General features: G+C 36.8%; 1 protein-coding gene across 8 annotated transcripts in view; it reads left to right on the top strand.

The window, feature by feature from the left end:
• The window catches only part of Entpd1 (ectonucleoside triphosphate diphosphohydrolase 1), a 140,773-nt gene extending 119,105 nt beyond the window's left edge, over positions 1-21,668 (top strand). For all 8 annotated transcript variants that reach the window (XM_010620874.3, XM_033761300.1, XM_010620875.3 and 5 more), the window contains 5 exons: positions 501-740; positions 2,102-2,362; positions 8,209-8,325; positions 16,424-16,561; positions 18,652-21,668. In XM_010620874.3, coding sequence (XP_010619176.1) covers positions 501-740; positions 2,102-2,362; positions 8,209-8,325; positions 16,424-16,561; positions 18,652-18,858 — 963 coding nt within the window. In that variant the 3' untranslated portion in view covers positions 18,859-21,668. The remainder of the gene's footprint in view (positions 1-500; positions 741-2,101; positions 2,363-8,208; positions 8,326-16,423; positions 16,562-18,651) is intronic.
• The last annotated feature ends 2,927 nt before the right edge of the window (positions 21,669-24,595 follow it).

A 24,595-nucleotide genomic window follows, 5' to 3' on the forward strand; every position in this document is an offset into this window, starting at 1 on the left:
TTTTTTTTTTTTTTTTTTTTTTCTTTTTTGGTACTGGGGATCAAACTCAGGACCTTGTGCTTGCAAGGCAGGCAGTGGAACCACTGAGCCAAATCCCGGCCCTTCAGTATGCACTTTTTATGCATTGTGTAACTTCATCCTCAGAAATGAGGATGAGGTACTGTTATCATCCCCCTTTTAAAAGAGCCCATGCTGATGCCTAGGAATTAGGGCCAAGGTCACACAACTAATGACTGACTGAGTAGGAATCTGAATGTGATTTTGCCTGGCTCCAGATCTCTTGTTTGGAAGAACTAGTTTTACTCCTGCTATGTTGCTGCTAAGTGTGCTAAGCCCTTATTTTCCTGCTGTTGATTTCATACAGACCCAGAAATTAGTAAGCTTTGCCAAACCTCTCTGCTCCTGTTTTGCTAGCTTAGGAAGCCCCTGAGTTTAAAACAGTAGTGTGAAAAACAGCATTTACAAAGACTTTTAGCACTTGGTGCTTGTATTTTTTTCAGAAATCACATTGGTTCAGCCTGGTCTCACCTGAAAGCAGTAGTCAGGAAACCTTTGGAGCCTTGGACCTTGGGGGAGCTTCTACACAAATCACTTTTGTGCCTCCAGATCACACTACTGAATCCCCAGATAACTCTCTGCAATTCCGCCTGTATGGTAAGGACTACAATGTATATACACACAGCTTCTTGTGCTACGGGAAGGATGAAGCACTCCTGCAGAAACTGGCCAAGGACATTCAGGCAAGTATAAGTGGATTCAGGCCTGCACTCCTAACATCTGGTCCTTCATCCCCCACATCCTGTTATTTTTCTCTTTCTAACTTAGTAATTGGTCTGTAGTTGGTTGTTGTACTTTCCAAACCTTTTCAGGCAGGATACCAAACTACAGCTGGTCAACCCCTATGAATTGTTCCATCCAGGCACCCCTTCCTTGTTTGTTTACTGCACTGTAAGCAAGGACACAACTCAGATATCTTTTCTTGGGAATTAATTTCTCACTCCTGTGGGTAATGAAAGTTACATGCTGCCGTATTATTCAAGGGGAAGGGTTGTAATTTATATGTTCTTCTAGACATATATGTACTGGGGATCAAATGCTGGACCTTGCAGTTGCAAGGTAGTTGGAGGTACCATTGAGCTAAATCCCTGGCCTTCGACTATTTTTTAATCTCCCTTTTCTACAAACTTTAGAAACCAGTGTTGTTAGTAATCACCCAGAGAGGCAGAGAAAAAAAAATACTTCAGGGAAAACACATTTATCAATCAATCCTTCAAATTTTATTCCCAGATGATTTCTGCATTGTCAAAAAAAAGATGATTTTTTGCATTGTGTAAGGAAAGTTAAACAGTCAGCATCGTGAGAGTACCAGGCACATTTTGACAAATAAACACAGAGTAAGGTTGTCATAGACAGCTGTTTTTTGTCTCCACTAAAAGGACAACCAGTTTGCTTCCCTCCAAGGGACGCTCTCTCTAGCTCTCAAAACCACTTTCAGTAAGATGAACAACATGAGAGAAAGAGAGATAGAGAGATGAACTGAGGCCCACTGAGACTCAAGGTCTACTAAGCTTCTTACTCACCACAGCCCCCTTTCTTCTTTTGGAGGATTCTTTTGGAGACTGCAAATCATTTTGATGTCATTGACTCAAAGGGCTTAAGGTACCTTCCTGTTCTTAGGGCTTCTGATTCTCTCCCTAGGGAGGAGGCAAAAGGGCAGTATGCAGACCTCTCACCTGCTACTCTCAAGTTCACATTTTTGAGAACCTTGAGAGTTTTCTTTGTGAATCTGCCCCTGACCTATGCCATTAGAAATAAACACTCAGGCAACATTCCCAAACAATAGTATTTCTAGGCCCAACTTTTGCTATATTAGCATTCTATAAATATAGCAGTACATTTATATGTGTACCACTTCCAGTAACTGTTAAACAAATCTATTTTCTTTCTTATTCCCAAGGATGAAAAAAGCAGGCAAGGACATATAGATGTCAATTCTGAGTACTGGAATGTTATATGAAGCTTAGATAGCAATGAAGTTAGACTGTACATTTTGTGCCCTAAGTATTTACACAAGATTCCTTCAACTAATTTTTCCATTTAGGTTTCAAGTAATGGAATCCTTGAGGACCCATGCTTTCATGTAGGTTATAAGAAGTTTGTGAATGTAAGTGAACTTTACAAGTCTCCTTGCACCAAGGGATTTGAAAAGTCTCTGCCATTCGATCAGTTTCAAATCCAGGGAATTGGAAACTACCAGCAATGTCACCAAAATATCCTTGAACTCTTCAACACCAGTTACTGCCCTTACTCCCAGTGTGCCTTCAATGGGATTTTCTTGCCACCACTCAAAGGGGATTTTGGGGTAAGTTTGTGAAATGATGAGGTATATTGGTTAAGATGATTTTGGTCACAAGTTGCACAATGTTCTATAAATGCTTTCAATAGTATAGTTATTTTTCTCTCACAAAATATCTTGAGATAATTCTGGGTTAGTTCTTTGGCTTAACAGTGTTAGGATTTGGGGTCAGTTTTTCCATGATCTTCTTGAAACTTCTTGTGGTAATAAGACAGCAGCTGCTGCTCAAAGCATCATACCTTTACATGAAAAGCCAAAACAGAAAAGGAGTTTAGAGGGTTCTATTGCACACATTTCTTTCTCATTATATAGAAATGCCAAAAGACACCTCAAGTTTCCTGAGGGAAGTACATTACAGAACAAGAGCTGGCAGAGTAACACTTGGCTTTTAGTTGGCTCCAAACCCTAATTTAGAACAAACTAGAACCTCAGTTGAATGCCATGTAGCTGAACTGGCATTGATTTTCTCCTGTTTGGTTTTGGGGCCAGAGCCCTTTCTTTCCTTGAGTTGGACTTTTAAATGAGGAAGGAGGATACCACAAGAGAGAGGCACATAGTCGGGGCTGCTGGAAATAGCTAAGGGCCTTTTGCACTTTAGTTCCTGCTAGGAAGTAATTCTGAAGGAAAATTAATATATTCTGTGTTTATTTTTTAACTACTTTGAAAGCTCTGCATTCTGGGAAACATGGTTCAATGCCCGCTTTCAAGTTTAAAGGGGATGGGATTTCTTGTCTTTGAATGTGATTCATCCAACCAAAGTAGGGAGATATATGGGCTAGAAAATGGTGGAGGGGGCCTTGAGCTCCCCTAGACACTTTTCTATTTGGTTGCTTAGTCCCTTGTTAAGATTGTTCCCACCACTTTCTAAACCTCAGTTTGGTGGTCCCTTTAGTTCCTCAGAATAGCATCTTTCTTCTCTCGAAACAGCCTTCAAGGTCGGCACCAGTTGGGGCCTATTCTTGCTTTGGCAGCTTCATCTGCTTCAAGACTTTTTTTTTTTTTTTTTTTTTGTCCCCTCTGTAATTTCTTCTTAAAGCCTAAATTTGAGGTGTGTGGGAGGGCCTGGATTATTATTTATGGTGTATAATCAGAAACGACACAATATTTAAATTTTCTTTTTAAATTCTGACAGTAAAAGACATATTGTTATTAATTACCCTCAAAATGTTCCCCCTCACTCTGAACTCACATCCCATCATTCTTGCCACTTTCTGAAACAGTTCCATAAGTTTTCTCACATGAGTGTCTTTAGATGCCCTGTCATGGCTACCTTGATTTTTTGTTTTGTTTTATTTTGGGTTTTTTTTGTTTGTTTGTTTTTTGAGACAGGGTCTCACTATGTAGTTGAGACTGACCTGGAACTCACTTTGTAGCCCATGCTGGTCTCGAACTCACAGCGATCCTCCTGATTCAGCCTCCCGAGTGCTGGGATTACAGGCGTGTGCCACCACACCTGGCTACCTTGATATTCTGAATCAGTTCCAAATGTTTACCTTTCATGGTCACTTTGACTTTGGGGAAGAACCAGAAGTCACATGTTGCCAGATCTGGTGAATAAAGTAGATGAAGACACACTGTAATGTTTTCATTTGACATAAATTGACATAAATACTTGATTAGTGAGAAGTGATCACAAAATATAGTGAATGTTTAAGGTTGAAAATATATTACAATAAAAGACATTGCCAATAATTCCCCTCAAAATATTTAAAATACTTCCCCTTGCTTTGAAGACACATATCCCATCATTCTTGGTAACGTGTCTTTTGCTGCTGTAAGATTAAAATTTTTTTAAACACTCATGTTACTTTTCAATCACCCCTTTGTAAAATGGGGACTGTAATACTATATCACTGACAATTGGTTGTGGGCAGTACATGCCAAACAATCAGTAACTAGGCTGATAGACGTCTAATGAGTTCTCGGTAGATGGGGAGCTGATTGTAGCATTTGCCAATCTCAGTGGTGTTACTACTCCTACCAGAGCTTAGTCCAATCTACCAACAGCATAGCAACTAGAAAGCAAAAAATCCTGAAATTTAACAGTTGGCTCTTGTGAATGTGTAAGAGCCAGCCCCCACATACCACGGCAAAGATCAAAAAGCTAACATATTCTAGCATTAGTAAGCTCTTGGAAAGTTTATTTCTTCTAGCTGTCTTAATTCTACAGTGGAAGTTCTCAACATGAACTTGAAGTGTAACTGGGACTTGAAGCATAACTATTTGCAAGAACAGCAACAAAAGTCCATTTACATTCCTATTATTTCCTGAACCAGTTAGAAGGGGTACTCTCAAACCACAGAGAATTTATGGAGGAGGGAGTTTTTGCTACAATTGCATTCATCCCTGGTGATTTAATTCTAAATCTGAATATATAGTACTAAAAACTGTCAAGGCTCTAGTCAGTCTAGCTGCACTGTGGCCTTCATTACTATCTTAAATCCAATGCTACAGGCAAAGTGGAAACATAAACAAAGAAGAGGAAACATCTGTTGGTAATTACTTATAAAATAATTTAAGAATTTAAAATATATTTGTTTACATATATGTACAGTTGACCACAGAACAACACAGAGTTTGGGGGCACTGATTCTATAATAGCAGTTGAAAATCTATGAATAAATTACAATAATTGTTTAAGACCTTTGTTAACAGGCACTCGCAATTACTTTTTAAAAATCAAGCCATAAACTTGGAGGGGTGCCTGGTTAGTGGGTAGCTAAAGAAAATTGAAGAATTTCTAAAACTGAGGCAGTATTTCCCCCAAGCACTGGCTTTGAACCCATTCTTGCAAAAGAACAACTGCTGAGTTGAGACCCCCAAAACCTTATCGTGAGAGTAGGGTCAGGTTGACTTTTTTTTTCTAAAATAGTTTAAAGAAATCATTTTCATTACAGGAAGAAACTCGGGGATATGATCTTGAACCATCTAATTTTTACCAATTTTTTTCCTGGTGTATTAAAAGAATTTTTTTGTCATTCACTATAACCCTTGAGATTAAAAATGGAAGCATTCTAAATAAAGTTAAGGTTATTTTTTCATTATACAATATATATAAATCAAGGAAAAATACCCTAAACACTACCATTCCATCCCATCAACAACTTAAATTTTCTTGGTTGAATTCCAATTCATGTTTGTATAAGCAATGATGTGTTATAGAAGAGACTTTCCCAATGGATTGAAGAGGCCATCTTAGATATTAATCCAGTATTTGGTGAATATCTGAAAAACACGTCAAAGGGAAAGCTATCACTTAGGCCATGACACAGGAAGGCTTCCACAAAAGTTGACAAGTAGAATAAAAAAATAAATAAATATGAATGAATTAATACCTGAGTAAGGGAAGAGAAACAAATGACCTTATTCTGCAGCATGATTTTTTAAGAAAAATTAAAGAACATACAGCTCATCTAACACACTTTGCTTCTGATTTTAATTGAAAGATGTGATATCTACTGTGACTACAAAGAAATTATCTATTTCTATATTATACCTTTATTTGGTGGGATATACAAGTATAGTATTTATCATACTTCTTTGAAGAAATTAAGATGTTACTTTAGATTTGGTCCAGATATTTGTAATAGAAGACCATTCTATTCCTATATAATGGGTTTGTTAAATGCCTGTACACTGCATATTTGACTCTATGTTAAGGAAGGATTCTATCCAGGGATTTAGCTCAGTGGTGCTGCCTCCTGCCCTACAAGCACAAGGTCCTGAGTTGATCCCCAGCACACACACACAAAAAAAAAGGATTCTAAACCATAACCTATTTAACCAAGGCAGAAACTAGAAGCAAAATAGTGAGGCTATCTAAACCAATCATTTTCTCTCCTTTTTGTGTACATGGTAAAATACTCATAATATATGATATTTCCCATTTTAACTATTTTTAAGTGCGAAGTTCTGTGGCATTAAGTACCTACACATTATTACACAATCACGTCCACTATCCATCTGTAGAACTCTTTTGTCTTCCTAAACTGAAAGTCTGTTGCCATTAAACAAATGTTAACTTAGCCACTGATGCTACTGCCATTCTACTTTCTAAATGAATTTGGCTATTTCAGATGCCATCATATAAATGGAATCAAACAATAGTTACACCTTTATGACTGGTTTATTTCTCTTAGTATAATGTTATGTTTTATGTGTTATAATGCTAAATGTTTTCATTTAGCATAATGTCATTCTTAACTCTGTAAGGGATCACAAGGTTCTTTGGAGAACCTGATAGAAGCTAAAGATCCTGCAAGCAGAAAAATGGACCTGTAAAATATGCCAAAAAATAGATCCCTTGAAGTGGATCCGTGTTTCCCAGAGTAAGAACCCTTGACAAAGACTAAAAATATATAAAGAACACAAAGACGAATGTTGAACCATGAGCCTAAACTGAACAATAGCTGAGAGTGAATGTTCCCACTGGTGTCAGACACTGCATCTATATAGAAATATGGAGGCAGAATCAGACACATGCCACAAACAGATAACCCTGAAATTGACATTACCTATCCCTGCCTCTAAAATGCTTCCTGCTCAAGAAGAACCGGCCTAATACCTGGTAATGTTAGCAGAGAAGTTGTTAGAGAATCAAGTTAGAATGACTGGCTGAGTTAGCATGAGGGAGTGGGGCAAGTCAAACGGTTGGTTTAGGGCAGTTTTCATATAAAATTGTAATCCAGGTGGGTGTCCTGATGCAGGGCTATAATCACACTATTCCAGAGACTGATGCTGAGTACATCCTGGGAAACAAAGTGAGACCCTGTCCCCAGATAATATTGGCTGGGGATGTAGCTTGATGCTCCCTGGCTTCAATCTCTAGTACCACAAAACAAACACACAAAAACCCTGTATTGCCTGTTTCTGTTTTTGCCTGTGATTACAAGTGCTTCATTTAATTTATATTTCAAATTACAGTTAATGTATTTTTATTGGATTTTTGGAAAATGATTTAGCAACCCCCTTTTTATTTCATTATGGACAAATTTGATTTGGCTTTGGGATAAGTTTCTGTTTGTTTCTCCTTTTTCTCTTTCTCCTTTTCTTTCCCCTCTTTCATTTTCCTCTCCTCTCCCTCTTCCTCTCCCCGTTTTCCCTCCTCTTTCCCTTCCTCCTTCTCTTCCTAAGGATTAAACCCAGGGCCTTTGCACTAGGCTACATTCCCAGTCTTCTTTAAATTTTTGAGACAGGGTCTTGCTATGTCACTGAGTTGGTGGGCTCCTCTCATCCTTGTGTTCCTCCTGCCTCAGCCTCCCTAGTATGCTGGGATTTGAGACACATACCACCTCAATAACAAATTTCTGGTTTTGTTCCTGGAAACCTGATAAAAATGTTAGCTACATTACCAGATAACTATCTGGATTGAAAGTGGTAGAGAAATCAAGCTAAACAATGAAACAAAATTTCCTTTCTCTCTCTTTTTTTTTTTGTTTGTTTTGAGACAGAGTCCCTCTATATAGCCCATTAGCCTCAAACTAATGGTGATCTTCCTGCCTCAGCCTCCTAGAAGCTGGATTTACAGACATAAGAAAACTTTTGTTAGAAATTATATATACATATATATATAATTTATATATATATATATAATTAAAATTGTGTGGCTGGGGATTTGGCTTAGTGGTTCCAGCACCTGCTTCCCAAGCTCAAGGATCCTAGTTCAATCCCCAGTACCCCCCCAAAAAACATTGTGTTTATTTTACCTATGTTAAAGCATATGACTTGTTTGCTGTGGGTAATTGCTAGGTAGTTTTACTCTTTTCTGAGGCAAAATTCAGCCCCCAAAGGGAGAAGTTCAGTGTCCTTATATGTTGGACACAGTCACCTAAAACTGAATTTTTTTCATACAGGCATTTTCAGCTTTCTACTTTGTGATGGATTTTTTAAACTTGACATCAGAGGAAGTTTCCTCTCAACAAAAGATGAATGAGATAATGGAAAAGTATTGCTCTAGGCCTTGGGAGGAGGTAAGTGAACAAGATACGCAGTTGCCTTGTGCCCTCAGTGGTACAGAAGACATGAGTCTGCTCTTAACTTGTGCTAATCAATCAAGATCCATTTAATGTGTTAGAGAAGCCCATGAGGTGGGCTAATGAATGAATATATCAACATTAATTGATAATTTGACATAAAATGACTTAAAATAAAGTATTATGTTTCTCACCTAAGATGAAGTCTAACAATAAGCAGCTGCTGAAATGGGGCCAGTAGCTCATTTCTGTTTCAGCCATTGCTTCTTCAATTCAGTTTTTATGACTAGTTCCTCATGGACACAAGATGGCTATCCAGGCACAGTGGCACGTGGCTGTAATCCCAAGTACTCAGGAGGTTGAGGCATGTGGATTGCAAGGTTAAGGCAAGCTTGGGTTATCACAAAATTTTTTTTTAATGTTTTAAAGGTGGGGCATACAGCTTAGAGCTCCCTGGCTTCAACCCCAGATCTGTGAAAAATAAAGATTATTGTAGCTTTTATATTCATGATCAGAGACCAGATATATCTGTTTCTTTTTACAGAAAAAAAAGGCCATCCCAGAAGCCCATTGCAGTGTTTCCCTGACTTAAAATTTTTTTGTTTTATTTTATTTTTATTTGGTTGATACACAATAACTATACATTTTATGGGGTATAATGTGATATTTCAACACCACTGGTCACTACTAGCTCTTTTGAAATATTGTGTACACTATAGTTAATGTGGTCACCCTACTGTTCAAAAGAACATCAAAACTTATTCCTCCTAACTATAACTTTATACCCACTTGCCAACATCTCCTACCTCCCTCCTTGCTACCTTTCTTAGCCTTTGAAAACAATTATGCCTTGACTCAACTTTCTGAGATCAACTTTTTCATATTCCACAAATGAGTGAGATCATGTACTATTTTGAGTCATTTCTATACTTATTTCCACAGTGGTTGTATTTGTTTACATTCCCACCAACAGTGTAGCAGCCTCCCCAGCATTTCTCAGCATTTGTTATTATTTGATTTCTTGATGATGGCTATTCTTTCTGAGGTAAGATAGAATCTCAATGTTGTTTTAATTTGCATTTTTCTAATGGCCAGCAGTGTTGAGCACTTCTTCACATGATTTGTCAGCCTTCTGTATCTATTCATTTTGCTTAACTATTTTTGGATTGTGTTTTTTATATTGAGGAGTCTAACTTTTTTGAGTTCTTCATATATTATAGATACGAGTCCTCTCTGAAAAATTGCTGGAAAAATATTTTTCTTTTTTTTGGAGGGGTACTGGGGATTGAACTCAGGACCTTGCGCTTGCGAGGCAGGCAGTGGCACCACTGAGCTAAGTCCCCAGCCCTTTTCCCATTCTTTTTGTTATTTTTTGCATTCTGTTGGTTGTTGCTTTCACTGTACAGAAGCTTTTAAATTTAATATGATCCCATCTGCTGATGCTCAGAACTATTTCCTGTGCAATTGGGGTTTCATTCAGAAATTTTATTATTATATGTTTCTGATACATAGAGATTATATTCATCTTGGGAGACTGCTGTACATACATATCACATCTTGACCATTTTTAGTCCCTTTTTCTCCACTTCCATCTCTTCTCCCTTCTTCCCCAGACTGTCTTCCCTTCTCCGTAGACACTACCTGCCTGTTTCTTAACATACTTTATTTTTCTGTTGGAATTATTTATACTTTCAGTCTCTCAGAGAAATCATGTGATATTTGAACTGCTGTGTCTGATTTATTTCATTTAGTATTATGGTCTGAGGATCCATCCATTTTCCTACAAATCTCTCAAATGTATCCTTCTTATGGCTAAGTGATATTTTGTTGTGTATATATACCATGTTGCCTTTATCTATTGCTCTGTTGATAGACTGCTTCTATTATTTAGCTATTGTGAATTGTTCTACTATAAACATAGATATGCTTACACCACTATAATAGGATCACTTCAGCTCTTCCAGAAGATACCCAGAAGAGGTATAGCTAGTCAAACGGAATTTCTATTTTTAGTTTTTTAAGAAATCTCCGTACTGATTTCCATAATGGTTGTACTAGTTTACATTCCCACAAACAATGCAGAAGTACTTTTTCCTCACAACCCGGACAGCATTTGTTATTTTTTGAGTCCTTGATAATAGCCATTCTTATTGGAGTGTGGTAGAATTTCACTGTTGTTTTGATTGCATTTCTCTAATGGCCAAATATGCTGAATGTTTTTCCATGGACTTATTGGCCATTGTACTTCTGAGAAGTGTCTATTCATTTCATGTTCTCATTTGTTAAACTGGGTGTTTGCATGGGGAACACACTGAATCTGCAGATTGCTTTGGGAATTATGGTCACTTTAACAATATTAATTTTTTCAATCCATTAACATTTTATATTTTTCAATTTTTATGTCTTTTTAATTTTTTCATCAATACTTTATAATTTTCTTTATGACAATCTTTTCCTGGTTTTGGTTACATTTATTCCTAGATGATTGATAGTTTGATTATAGCTACTAAATAGGATTGCTTCCTTGACAGCTTTTTTAGCAAGTTAATTATTGACATATAAAATATGAGAGATACAATTCTAATTTCAATCTTCTGCAAGTGTATATCCAGTTTTTACATCATTTTTGTTGTTGTTGCTGTTTTTCATTGAGTTTATTGGTACTTTTTAGATGTACAGTACAGTTACATTCATCACTGGGATCTTGTACCTTTACATGAGGTATCTTGGTTCTTATTTGTTCCCCATAACCCTGCCCTCTCTTCACCCCCTCCACCCTTCCCTATTTACAAAGGCTTTATTTCCATGTTTTCCTTTTCTTGTATATTTTCTTTTCCCTTCTTTCCTTTCCCCTACCCTTCCCACTTCCCCTACTCCTTTAGCCCTTTTCTTCCTATTTCACATTGTCTGAACCTTATTTACACTTTTAGTTTTTCATACCAGAGACACTATTCGGTATTTACACATGTGTCCTATTTATTTCACTTAAGAGTATGGCCTCAATATGCATCCATTTTCCTATAAATGACTCTAGATTCTCATTCTTTATGGCTGAATAGTACTCCACTTTATAGAAAAACCACATGTTCTTTATCCAGTCTCCAACTGATGGGCAAATGGGCTGTTTCCAAGTTTTAGCTATTACAAATTTTGCCACTATAAACATGGGTGTACATATATTGCTGTGGCATGATTCTTTTAATTCTTTTGGAAAGATACCCACCAGAGGGATACCTGAGTCAAATGGAACCTCTAGTCCTAGTTTTCTGAGGTATATCCTTATTGGTTTCTGCAGTGGTTGCACCAGTCTGCACTCCCAGCATCATTTGTTAAAGAGGCTATCTTCTTGCTAACATATATTTTTAGACCTTTTGTTCAAGATTAGATGGCTGAAATGTGCCCAGAGTTTTTTCTGCATCATTTGTTCCATTCCACTGATCTACATATCTGTTTTTGTGCCAGTACCATTCTGCTTTTATCATTGTAGCTTTGTAGTATAACTTAGTCTTGGACTCTGATGCCTCCTGCTTTGCTCTTGTTGTCCAATATTTCTTTTTGCTATCCAGGGTCTCTTCTGGTTCCACATGAATTTTAGAATTGTTTTCTCTAGTTCTATGGGGTATGCTGCATTTTGATAAGGATTACATTAAATCTGTATATCAGTTTGGTAATATAATTTTTCTGACCATATTGGTTCTGCCTCTCCAGAACAGGGGATATCTTTACATTTTCTGATATTCTTTTCAATCTCCTTTTTAAAAATACTATAGTTTTCATTATAGATGTCTTTTACTTCATTAGGTTCATTCCTCAATATTTAATTTTTTGAAACTATTGTGAATGGTAATTTTTCCTAATATCTTTGTCTCTGTGATCTTTATTGGTATACAGGAACTCTATTGACTTTTTTTCTTTTTCTTCCCCCACCCCTTTGGTACCAGAAATCAAACTAGGCCCTTGCACTTGCCATACCATGGAAATACATCCCTAACACTCTACTGACTTTTACATCTAGATTTTGTAACCTGCTACGTTGTTGAATTTCATTATTAGTTTTAGAAGTCTTTTGGTGGAGATTTTTTGATATTTTTTGGAAAGGATCATGGTATCTGTAAATAAGGATAGTTTGACTTCTTTTTCTATATGTATCCCTTTTATATCTTTCCCCTGCCTGATTTCTCTGGCTAAAGTTTTAAGTAATACATTCATCAGGAATGGTGATAGTGGACATCTTTATCTTATTCCTGACTTTAAAGTTTTCACGCTCCCCATTTTATGTGATGTTTGACAAAAGTGACTTTTATCAGATAGAGATAAGATATCTGTTTTCTTCAGTGTGTTATAATGAATGAATGTTGGCTTTTGTCACAGGCATTTTCTCTATTTACTCAGATAATCATGTGATTTTTATCCTTGCTTCTGTTTATATGATGTATAACGCTTATTGATTTGTGCATGTTGAACCATTCTTGCATCACTGAGATGAAGCCTACTCGGTCATGATGTATGATCTTTTTAATGCTTTGTTGCATTCTGTTTGCCAGTTTTTTCTTGATGATTTTTGCAGCTGTACTCATTAAAGAGATTGACCCATAGTTTTCCTTTTCAGTTGAGCCCTTGTCTGGTTATAAAATCAAGGTAATGTAGCTTCCAGGAATGACTTTGGTGTGTTCCTTCCCTTGCAATTTCATTAGTTTGAGGGGCATTGGCACCAGGTTGTCCTGAAGTTTTTGTATAATTCAGTGGTGAGTCCCTTAGGTCCTGAAATTTTCTTAGTTGGTAGGTTTTTTATTACTGCTTCAATTTCATTACCTGTTATTGGGTTATTCCATCTCACTGCAGGAAGAATGGCCAACATCAAGAAATCATATAGCAACAAATATTGGTGAGGCTGTGGGGGAAGAGGAATCGTTCTACATTGTTGCTGGGAATGTTAACTAGTTCAATCTCTATGGAAATAGTACAGAGATTTCTAAAAGATTAAAAATAAAAATTCCAATAGATTCATTCATAGGAAAATGGATACATATTGAAGATATACTCCTAAGTTAAATAAATAAGTCACACATGTGTAAATACTAATAAAGTATTCTCTAAATAATGAAAAAAAAGAATAAGATAAGACTACAAGAGCAAGAAACAATTTAAATATGTTAAGGGACCATTTTCATCTTCAGAATTAAGGATTATTTTAATCTTACATCATTGCCTTTTCTCTTTTACTTTCCTTTTTTGTTTTATTTTAGGATTCCCTATTTTTAATGTTCATACAGATATTTCTTTAACTGAAATACCGAATGGTTTCTCTGGTGTGAAAACCATAGTAGTACACAGGATCCTAATGAGATAATTAATAATGTGAAATAGTAAGTAAAGGGCTGAAGGTGTAGGGAAATTGGGAAGGGTGGGGAAAGGTAATAAGGGAGAGGAAAAAATATGAAAAATTGAAAAAATGGGAATAAAGTGTTTGTAAATGGGGAGGGGAGGAGGGGGTGAAGGGAGGGCAGGAACAAGGGGAAAAAAAGAGAATCAAGACCTGTTATGTAAAGGTACAGGATCCCAATAATGAATCTAACTGTATGGCATTCCTAGATTGTACCAATAAACTCAATACAAAGAAAAGAAAAAAATAAAAAATAAAAATTCCATTTGACCCAGCTATTATACTTCTAGATATCTTCCCCAAAAGAGTTCAACATATTCATGAATATTAGTGTTTACAGCAGCACAACTCATAAAAGCTATGGAAGCAGGTTATATGTGGTATTTACACACAGTGGAGTAGTAGTCTGCCATAAAGTAAGATAAACGTGAGTCATTTGTAGAAAAATGGATGTACCTTGAGGCCATAATGTTAAAATCAGATACACAAGCATAAATGTCATGTGGTTTCTCTTTTATATGAGAAATTCAAAGTATAAATAATTTAAAGAGCAGAGTCAGGGATTTAGCTCAGCAGTGCTGCCACCTTCCTCGCAAGTACAAGGTCCCAAGTTCAATCCTCAGTACAAAATAATAATAGTAATACTACTACTAATAATAATAATTTAAAGAACAAAGTAAAAGATGGGAACAAAATAAAATACAATAGGAAACAAGGAGATAGACCTTTTGCAAATGGGAAGGGGACCAAGAGATTGAAGAGAGGAGGGGGAAAGGGCAGTAAAAAGGATTATGATGTGTTATATATATGTACCAACTCCCCAGGATCGATATCATCATTATGTACTGCAAATATGTACAAATAAAATTTTATAAAATTTAAATCTTGAAACATACAGTATTATATTCAAATAACAAAAAAAGTTCATAACTAAAATACATGTAACTTTGGCCAGGCATGGTTGCACACATCTGTAATCCTAGCATTCAGGAGGCTGAGACCGGAGGACTGCCCCAAATTTAAGGCCAGCCTGGACAACATACAGAGTTCAAGTCTAGTCTGAAGTACATATCAAGACCCTATCTCAATTAATCAATCAATAAATCAGACTTCTTTGAACAAATAAGTGATTAGAGTTGAGAATAGCAATTCTTTTAATTCCACAAAAATGCTACTGTTTTTATATGTTGACTCTGTATCATATAACTTTATCTAATTTATCAGTTCTAACAGCTTTTTTGATGGAGTTTTTAATGTTCTTTTATGTGTGTGCATGAAATCACGTTATCTGCCAACATGGGTAATTTGACTTCTTCCATTTCAGTGTGAATGTTCTTTATTTCTTTTTCTTGCCTAACTGCTCTTGCTAAGACTTCCCATGATATATTGAAGAATAGGGTGAAAGTCAACATCCTTGTCTGGTGGCAAATCTTAAGAGGAAATGCTCTTAGCTTTTCTCCATTCTTTATGAGATTGGTGTGGGTTTGTATAGTCCTTATTGTGTTGTGGTTCTTTTTCTTCCCAACTTATTGAGAATTTTTAAAAATATCTGAAGGGGTATTTAATCTTACAGAATTATTTATCTGCATCTTTTGAGACCCTGACCAGAGTGTTAGGTTAACTGATAGCATGTTTCTTAGCAGGGATGAGGGGAAAAGTGGGGCAAGGAGACACTACATATATAGGACATCTGGCATAGTTCCAAGTACCTGATATTTGTTCTTACTTCACCTGTGATGTTCAGGAAGGAATGTTTACCTCAATAGCTGAGGTACAGGACAGCAAATAGAACTCTGGGCTGAGCTAGAGATGTCCTGGCCTGTTGTCTTCTAATTAAAGGTAGGAGAGCAGAAGGCAATACTGTGGACATCTGGCTATATATTCACAATAGCTCGGATGAGTAAGTGGTAAGCAGCTCTTAGTATCTTAAGTAGAGAGTAGGATGACTAAACATAAGAAACACTCAATCAGAACTATTTTGCATGACTCAGATGTGGTGAAAAAAACTAAAGCAAAGATAAACTATCGAGTGAGATGTCATCCCCTTTAGTAGCTATTAGCAAAATGCTGCTTAAGGTGTGTTCCAGTCAGGCGTGATGGTGCACACCATTATTCCAGTACTCTGGGAGGCTGAGGCAGAAATCAATCAATCAATATATGGAAAAGCCTTTCTTAGAGACTAAAAGCATGTACAAATGTTGGTTGTCAGTCCCGCATGAGCTGGGGCTTTTGCCTTTCGTTAGTCAGATCTAATAGTGAAAAAGACAGTGATTGTGTTAGCATTCTAATGATATTATAAAATACCTGAGAAAAATCAATTCAAAGGAGGAATGATTTTGTTGTTGTTGTTGTTCATAGTTTCAACCAATGGTTGATTAACCTGGTGGCTTTTGAGCCTATAGTGAGGCCATCAACCATGGCAGAAACACATAATAGAGGAATCCTGCTCACCTTGTTACATCCAGGAAATGCAGAGTTAAAAAAAAAGAGTTGAAGACAACATAGGCCTTCACAAGCACACCAGAAAGCACCTACTTCCTCCAACTAGGCATCACCTCCTGAAGGTCCTGTTACCTCCTCATAATATCATAAGTTGACAGCCAAGCCTTTGGCGGATGGCCTTGCAGGGGTGGGCATTTCAAATCTAAATCATAGCAACTACAAAGAGGTGCCTCTTATACAAGTATAATATTCCTTTCACTTTACTTCTAGGTAAGGAAATCTTTTCCTGCCGTGAATGAGAAGTTCCTGAGTGAATACTGCTTTTCAGGTGCCTACATCCTCTCCCTCCTTCTGCAAGGATATCATTTTACGGACAGTTCCTGGAAGAACATTCATTTTATGGGAAAGGTAATTTGGGGTAACTATTTGATTGTGGGAAAGTTGAGTGGTAGTGAAGTCGATTTGGGCTTAAATAAAGGTGAGTCAAGTGTTGGCCTATTTTGTTTTGTTCTACCATCCCACTCAAGCTGGCATTGTGTCAGCCCCTTCTGGGAATACCAGTTAGCTATGGATACTTATCTAAGGAGAGCTACTTGCATCAGAAGCATCTTTCTGCCCACAGAATAGAGAGTAATTTTTATAAAGCAACAACAACAAAAAAAACCAAACAGAAATTAAAGTAATGTAACAGATTTCAGTAACCATAGTGGGGTTTGTATGCTAACTCTCCCCAAAGCCCCATGCCAGAAAAGGATGATTACAGTTTCTAAGAAGAAGGAAAGGCTTTTTCAGTTGTTGCCAACAAAGGTTGACCAACCTGACAGCTCTGTGTAAAGAAAGGGACTGAGTGACTGTGAATGTGGTCGTTGCTTAGAAGCCAGGCTTAGCATGAGCCTTTAAGTAACCTCGTTGTTGTGCTTCACCATAGCGCCACCTGCAGCTATTCATCAGCTGTGTGATGCATTCTTGAAAAATAGCAAGAGCAGTGTTTCGCTGCGTTTTTAAACCCATGTCCACTATTGGCAAAAATATTTTACCCTTTAAAAAATATAGTGATTTCAAGAAAGGGCAGCATCAAAACAGAAGCTATAGCAACTCCAAAGGAACTAGTACACTCTTTTCAATGCTAACCTTGCTAATGCAAATTCATGTATTTTCTGTTTTAATATTCCAGACTTCCTTCCATTCCAGCAAAGTATATTTTATACAGTTTTGGAGGTTCTATGTCAAAGTTATGAGTGACAAAGGATTTCTAATTTTTATTCTTTGAACTCCAATGCATGATTCAATATTTCTAAGGCTTCTTTGATACCTGCAGTCAGATAAGGTTTCCATCCCCCCCACAAATGAAAGTGGACCTTTTACAAATTATTAATTCCTGATGTTGGTAAGAGTTTGGCTGCAGAGGGAATTTCAACCTGATATTGATTGGAGTATGAATTGGCATAACCTTTGGGGAGATTTGTTTTGACAATATGTGCTAAAAGTCTTAAAATGTACACATCATTTTGTCCAGTTGCTCCATTTCTAGGATTTGTAAATCATTGGGTTATAGTGAGTAAAAGTAAATGTACAAGGCAGTTCATGCCAATGATGGTGACACGGAAATGATGTAGAAATGTCTTGAGACAGGTAATGATGTTCACAAGGTATTGTTAAATGAAATTCTATGTATAGTTTCATTACATTTTTGTTAAAAGTATTCAGAGAGAACTAGAATGGTATGCCACAAAATGAAAACAGCAGCAGTTTCTGAATGGTGAGGTCTGGATGGTTTTTGTTTTATTTAGGTTTGTCTCTACTTCCTTAATTTTCTACTATGGATATGCTCAATTAATGTAATAAAAACATTTCCAAAAATATTATTCAAAGAGTATCTATATTCCATTAAGTTCTGAGTTAGAAAATATTCCTAGAAAGATGAGAGGGTCAGAACATGTTTTTTGCTATTTAATAAGAAACTTTTCTTGTACATATACATAGTCTTCCAACTCATGTAAAATAAGATTGACTTGCTGTGATTAACTCCAATTTTTTTCCTTAGTGAAGCCCTGGTTTTATGTAGATGAGTTTCCTGGCCTGACAAGATATTAATGGCCAAAGACTATATCATTCCCTAATCCTTTTGTCTGCTTCCTCTCACCTCCCCTCATCCATTTTCCCTACCTCTCGCATTCATTATAAATAAAAAAGTAAGAAAGCAAAGCTCCAAAGATTTGTTTGGGTTACATTCTTCTAGGTAAGAGAATTAGGCAGCCATTTACCGAATTACTTTCTGAACTTTAGGAATACAATAGCGAGGTTCCAAACTCTTTTTTAATCACTTGCTGCTGTTTTCTCCACAACCAAATTTCCATAATAGAATATAAAATTAATCAATTTAAATAACTACAGGATGCTCTCCACCTGTTTATTGCTCAGTGTTATAAATGAAGTTGTATGAAACTACAGTTTATCTCATTGAACCACAAACAACAGACTTTTTCCACTGTTTGCAGATCCAGGGCAGCAATGCTGGATGGACTTTGGGTTACATGCTGAACTTGACCAACATGATACCAGCTGAGCAGCCATTGTCCGCACCTCTCTCCCACTCCACCTATGTCTTCCTCATGGTCTTCTTCTCCCTGATACTGGCTGCAGTGATCATCACAGCCTTGGTTATATTTAAAAATCCTTCATATTTCTGGAAAGAAATGGCATAGCAGGAGCAACTCAAATCTGCTGGCTGGCATGGGAAAAAAACTTGCCTAGGGAGTACTTTCCTCCACTCAGCTGTGTCCAAGGCCTCCTTCCCTTCTTGTCAGAGAGTCTTGACCAGCAGGAAGCTCCTTTGGCTTCTGCTGAAGCCTTTCCTTGGGAAATATTCACTGCCTTCTGGCTCAAGGATTTTCTAGCAGACATGGTCTCGTCTGTGTCTTTCTGAGCTACCTTCTTTTCCTTTTGTACTCTGTGCTCATGTAAGTCATAAAGACTTTCATGATTTTTGCTTTATAAAAAAACAATATTGACCTTGTCTAGAAGAACTGAGAATTCTGAGTCCTGTGCTGGGAAATTGAACTAGTTAACAAGAATCTCAGGAACTGGTACAGTCATATTCTAAAAATTCCACTCTCCTGCTTCACATAAATTAAGAAAGCCATATGATGCCTTTGGAAAGAGTAGACACGTCTCCTTCTGAGCCTGCTCTTTGGGTAAGAGAATTTTTTAAAATAGGCATAAATGTGCTAAGGCCAAAGAGTTTTGCAAGGGAATCTATGTGCTCATGCAGTTAATATAATTCTAAATCCTCAAAATAGGGATATAAATGAGTCACATATTCCTGAATTATGCCAAAATGTTACCAAGTGCAACATACAGTCCAGATACTTTTAAAAAACAGATATATACTGTGGGCCTTTAGATATTAGGACATAATATGTGGTAGTTATATACATATTACAAAGAAAAATACAGTTACAACTCAAATTTAGGAAAAGGCATCCTCCAATGCTTTTGGAGTTTCTATTATATCATACACATAGCATAAAATTCACCACATTAACCTTCAGTTAGTATAATTCAATAGCATTTAGTACATCATCACTGTTTGGTTCTACACTATTTCATCACCAAGAAGTTGACTGGAAAAAGGACTGTACTTGGGTATGGTCAAATCACAGATCTTTCATTTAACAGCTAAATGTGCTAACCAACTGCACCATAAAGATAAAACATCAAGTTTTAAAGCCATGCCACATCTTATTATCACAAAGTTTGATTTTAGTGAGAGGATGATATTAAGCAATATGCTTCTTTCCTGTTATGGTAATTTACACATCAAAATGTGTTGGGAACCAAGGCTGTGTCACCACCTCTGTTCCATAAATGTGGGTTTTATTTACTTTTCCCATAGAATATTTCATAAGGGAAGAACTGGCTATGGACTCTATCATAGAAACTCAAAGAAGCCCTATTCCTCTTGCATTTAAGGATTAAAGGTTACCTGTTTAGCAGGGTTGGGTGGTGATCTGTTATTCTCATTTTAACCCAAACCATCTGTCCATCTCTGGATCTGGACACTGATTGTTGAACAGATGAGAGAAGGAAAGTTCTCCTATAAACTAGATGCCAAATGCCCCTTATCTCTTGAACAATAAAGCTATACTCTATAATAGTCAGGTGAACATATGTTTAATAAAGCTGTTCCTTTTCTGCTACTCACAATTTAATTTACTGGACCTTGATTAGGGATCAGAAGCCAAACTGGTATATTCAAACTCTCTTTTTGGTGGCAATTGCTATATTATTATGCTGCTATTAACTAAGCACTGGTGGTATATCATGCTCTACCTCCTAACAATCTGAAAAAGGTAGCTATTAGCACTCCTAGTGCCCATGGCAGAGCTGAAAATCAAGCCACATTTTCTGCCCCAAGTTACAACTTTTTTTTTCTAAACACTTTCCCTCATCAAGTTGGAATTGGAATTTACAAGTTTCCTTCAGAGAATACAAATCTTTTCTTATTTCTGTCTTTTTGCCAAGGTTCAAAACAAAACAAAAACCCTTTCAGGTATTTGGGAGCCAAACTCCACATGTCAAAACCTCAAATTATGAAGATAATTAGTATGTGCAACCTACCTTCAGTTCTGTTGGAGGGAAGGTTGGTTTTGAGGCAGATGCAGGAGTCTGCTGAGCCATTCTGGGTGGACCGAAGTTAGATGTGTCACTACCGATTAATTTCAATACTGGATTGGTCAGTGCTTATAATTAATTACTGTGCATCCCTGAACTTTCACCCAGGACTAAAAACTTGGTTTTGGTAACCCTGTTTATTTAAAAGGTAGGAAAACGTTATTTTTTATGAACTCACAGTTGTTATTTCTGTATACAAAAGAATGAAGCAACATAATTAGGCTGTGTGTGTGAGAATTTCAATTCATCTAATTCTTAATTAGTAAGAAATATGTGATATAAATTAAAAATTTTAAAAGTACTCATCAATTTAATGTCAATGTCCTTATCAGAAACACATATTACACTTCAAAGCAAGGCACATTTAGGAAAGTGACTGAATGAAAAATATTCTCATTTCAACAAATAGCTAATATGTTATTGAGCTTTTTTAATGCTAAGTTTTTAAATCTGTAGGGTATATTATTTTTTTGTAGTGTATATTTACAGAATATTTTCATTAGAACTAATCACATTCCAAGTACTACATATGGCTACTGGCTAATATATTGACCAGCATATATGTAAAAATACATGTTTAAAGTTAAAAAGACAATAACCCTTTATTGTCTTACCCTTGGAGGAGAGAAGGGTTAACAACTAAAGATGCTGTGACATTCTTGGTGTCACATTACATATGAAGTTTTCTATTATTCTTAAAGAGCTTTTTAGATACTGAGAATTTTGCTTTATTTCTCAGGCTTTGCTGACTTTTGTTCAGGCAGAGATGACTGTAATTTGGGACAAGATGCCTGATGAGACTTTGGGAAATTTTTCCCAGATTCAAAGTCTTTTTTTTTTTTTTTTTTTTTTTTTTTTTTTTTGGTACTGGGGATCGAACTCGGGTCCTTGCACTTGTGAGGCAGGCAGCAGAACCACTGAGCTAAATCCCCGGCCCCTCAAAGATAATGCTTGATGTTTGCAATCCTCAAAATTTAAATTTGAATGTTAAAGATCAACCTTTTAAATAATTCACATAAGAGTAAAATTACTATTAAAATATATTCCCATTTACTTTGTTTAGTTGTTCTGGTTCCTCTCTAATCCAAATTCAAATAATTTCTATTTTTTTGGAACATGGTTGTTGCTCATAATTAGTTGCATTAAGTAACTATATGTTTCTTTCAGTTGGTGTTTTTATTTTTATAACAACCTAAGGTTTACGTGGCTTACCACGATAAACATTGGTTTTTATGTTTACAAGTTTGCAAGTCAGCCAGGCAGCTCTACTTCAGGTGGTGAGCATTCATCAGTCCTGTTACATCTATCTCTGGTTCTCCTTGTCCAGGGGCTTCTTGGGACTTGTTCTCATGATGAATTCAGGGGGCTGATGAGAGTGAGAGAAATATAGAATATCTCTTAAGGTCTTGGACAGGACAAGCCCCTTGTCACTTTCACCCACTTTCTTTGAACCAAAACAAATCATTCAAACAATATCAGCAGGTTAGAGAAATTCTAAGAGAAATGACAAAGTCATATAGCAAAAGGCATTGACAACAGGAAAGGAGTGAAACATTGGACACAGTGATTCAGTATATCTGTGTCTCATGTACTAAAATGTAAAGTGTGTTTCCTATAAATTACAATTTACTTACCTTGCTGTTGTGTTTTGGATCTTAAATGTTCCCCCAAATCTCATGTATTCTAGGCTTGCTTCCCAGCTGGTGGTGCTATTAGAAGTGGGACATTGTTGAAGGAAGTATGTCATTGGGCTGTACCCTTGAAGAATAAATATTGTCCCCAGGTCTCCTTCCTCCTCTCCTTCACAGATACCATGAGTTGAGAGCTCTGCTCCATCACCACAGGCCCAGAAACGATGGCACCAAATGACCATGGGCTGAGACCTCTGAATGCTTGTGCCAGAGTAAACCTTTCCTCCTTTTACATTGCCTTTCTCATATTTTGTCACAGTAACAGAAGGCTGATTAAACATACTCATCAAGAAATAATTTCTTTTTAAAAAATAGTTATGTCCTAGACTTCAGTCTGAAACTTTTTTCTGCAGTCTTAACCAAGATACTCCAGTAGCTCCCAAATTAGTTTTACATTGTATGTTGGTAGCTTTCCTAAGCAACTACGTGTCTATTTATTTTTCTTACATTATATATTTAGGATGGTGTATTAGTTAATTATCCAACTTTTTATTTGCACATGAATCTAATATAGTTGAACCCAATCTGATTTATCACAGGTATAATGGATTTTTCATTAATAGGAAAAGAGGTACCTACAGGACATCATCTTTAGATAAGCAGCCTACAAGATTATTTACTAGATAAAGGCATTGCTAGACCCTTTGCTTTTTTCCAATTAGATAAATTGATTTCTAAATTTAATTGATACAACAATGCCATTACCTTTATCAACACTGGAGTTGAGTTTCTGTTTATCAGTACTGGAGTTGAATTTCTGTTTGTGTATGTTTTGCGTGTATGCTGAATAGCAAAACAGATTAGGCAGTGGCAACTGAGATATATTCACTTGGGAAACAACATCCCTCGCTATAATGAAATTCTCAGAGGAAAGGAGGAAAGTCATGGAAGCTAGGTAGGGGTCGGTGTGTTTCTGTGATAAGCTAAACCCAACTCTCCTAACACTTATCCTCCTCCCGTATTCTACTGTGAGTAATGCTACCATTACCTCAACCAACCAAGGCCAAGGCTGGAATCAACTCCATCCATAGAATCTGTTCATTTTGCCTTTATAACATTTTGATTCCCCCTTCCAGTCTCATTAGTAAGGATATATACTATATTTCCCCTGTGCTGATACCAGGCATGGTGGTTTTGCTTCTAATCATTGCTGCTGAGATAACCTTTATGAACAGAAGGCACGATCACATTGTTCCCAAACTGAAATCATTGGTAGCTATTTCCTTCAAAACAAAACCAAACTCCTCAACAGATGCACAGGGTTTCAACAATCTATGGCTCTTAGCTCCCCTCAGGTTCATTTTACCCTGCAGATATTTCTTCCCTGTACTCCAGTCACAAAGGGTGATTCTTCCTCTGGCACTATTCAAATTATCTCAAGTTGGAATACCCTTGCACTACTCTACCGTTAAAGCTCAGCTCAAAATTCCACTCCATCGAGCCTTCTCTAAATCAACAAGTCAGAATGATTACTTAGCTCCCACTTGTGCCTCCATTAGAACATCCAGACTGTTCTGTTCAGAATCTGGGTTATGTTCTTGGGGCAAAATATGTGACCTATTTCCTTTGGAAAAGTAAGGCTCTGTTAACCTAGCAGTCCTAGCCAATTCCCTTGTCCATCGCCAGGCTGAGGACGTATGTGTTTACCTGACTGCTGTCCTTCAAAATCAGCTTTTTATGCAGTGGGCCAGCTTAAGTGCCATTTACAAGGCTTTCTCTTCTTTCATGACAATTCTATTGTGTCTGTGTTAATTTTCTGTGCCTTAGGAGAGTCCTTTCTGCCTTGCTCTCTGCCTTTGGGAAGCCACTGCCTCGTACACAAACCCTCAAGGGTTTCTCCCAGTTCTTTTGTCCCGTTGCCAGTGTATTATATCCCACTGTCCACCATCCACCCTTAGAGGCCCAAGAGGTTCATGACACATCATACCAGTCCATATACAACCTTTAAAAATTGTTGAAAAGTTTAGCTGGTTTCTTATTACACCTGTCTGTGACAGATTTTTCTCTTCAGTCATTCTACTAAAGATGAAAGCAAGTCACTTGCTGGAATTCAGATAGCTTTTTTTTTTTTTTTTTT

Source organism: Fukomys damarensis, unplaced genomic scaffold (genome assembly GCF_012274545.1).
Source record: "Fukomys damarensis isolate Sample0158 unplaced genomic scaffold, DMR_v1.0_HiC HiC_scaffold_8, whole genome shotgun sequence".
Lineage (NCBI taxonomy): Eukaryota > Metazoa > Chordata > Mammalia > Rodentia > Bathyergidae > Fukomys > Fukomys damarensis.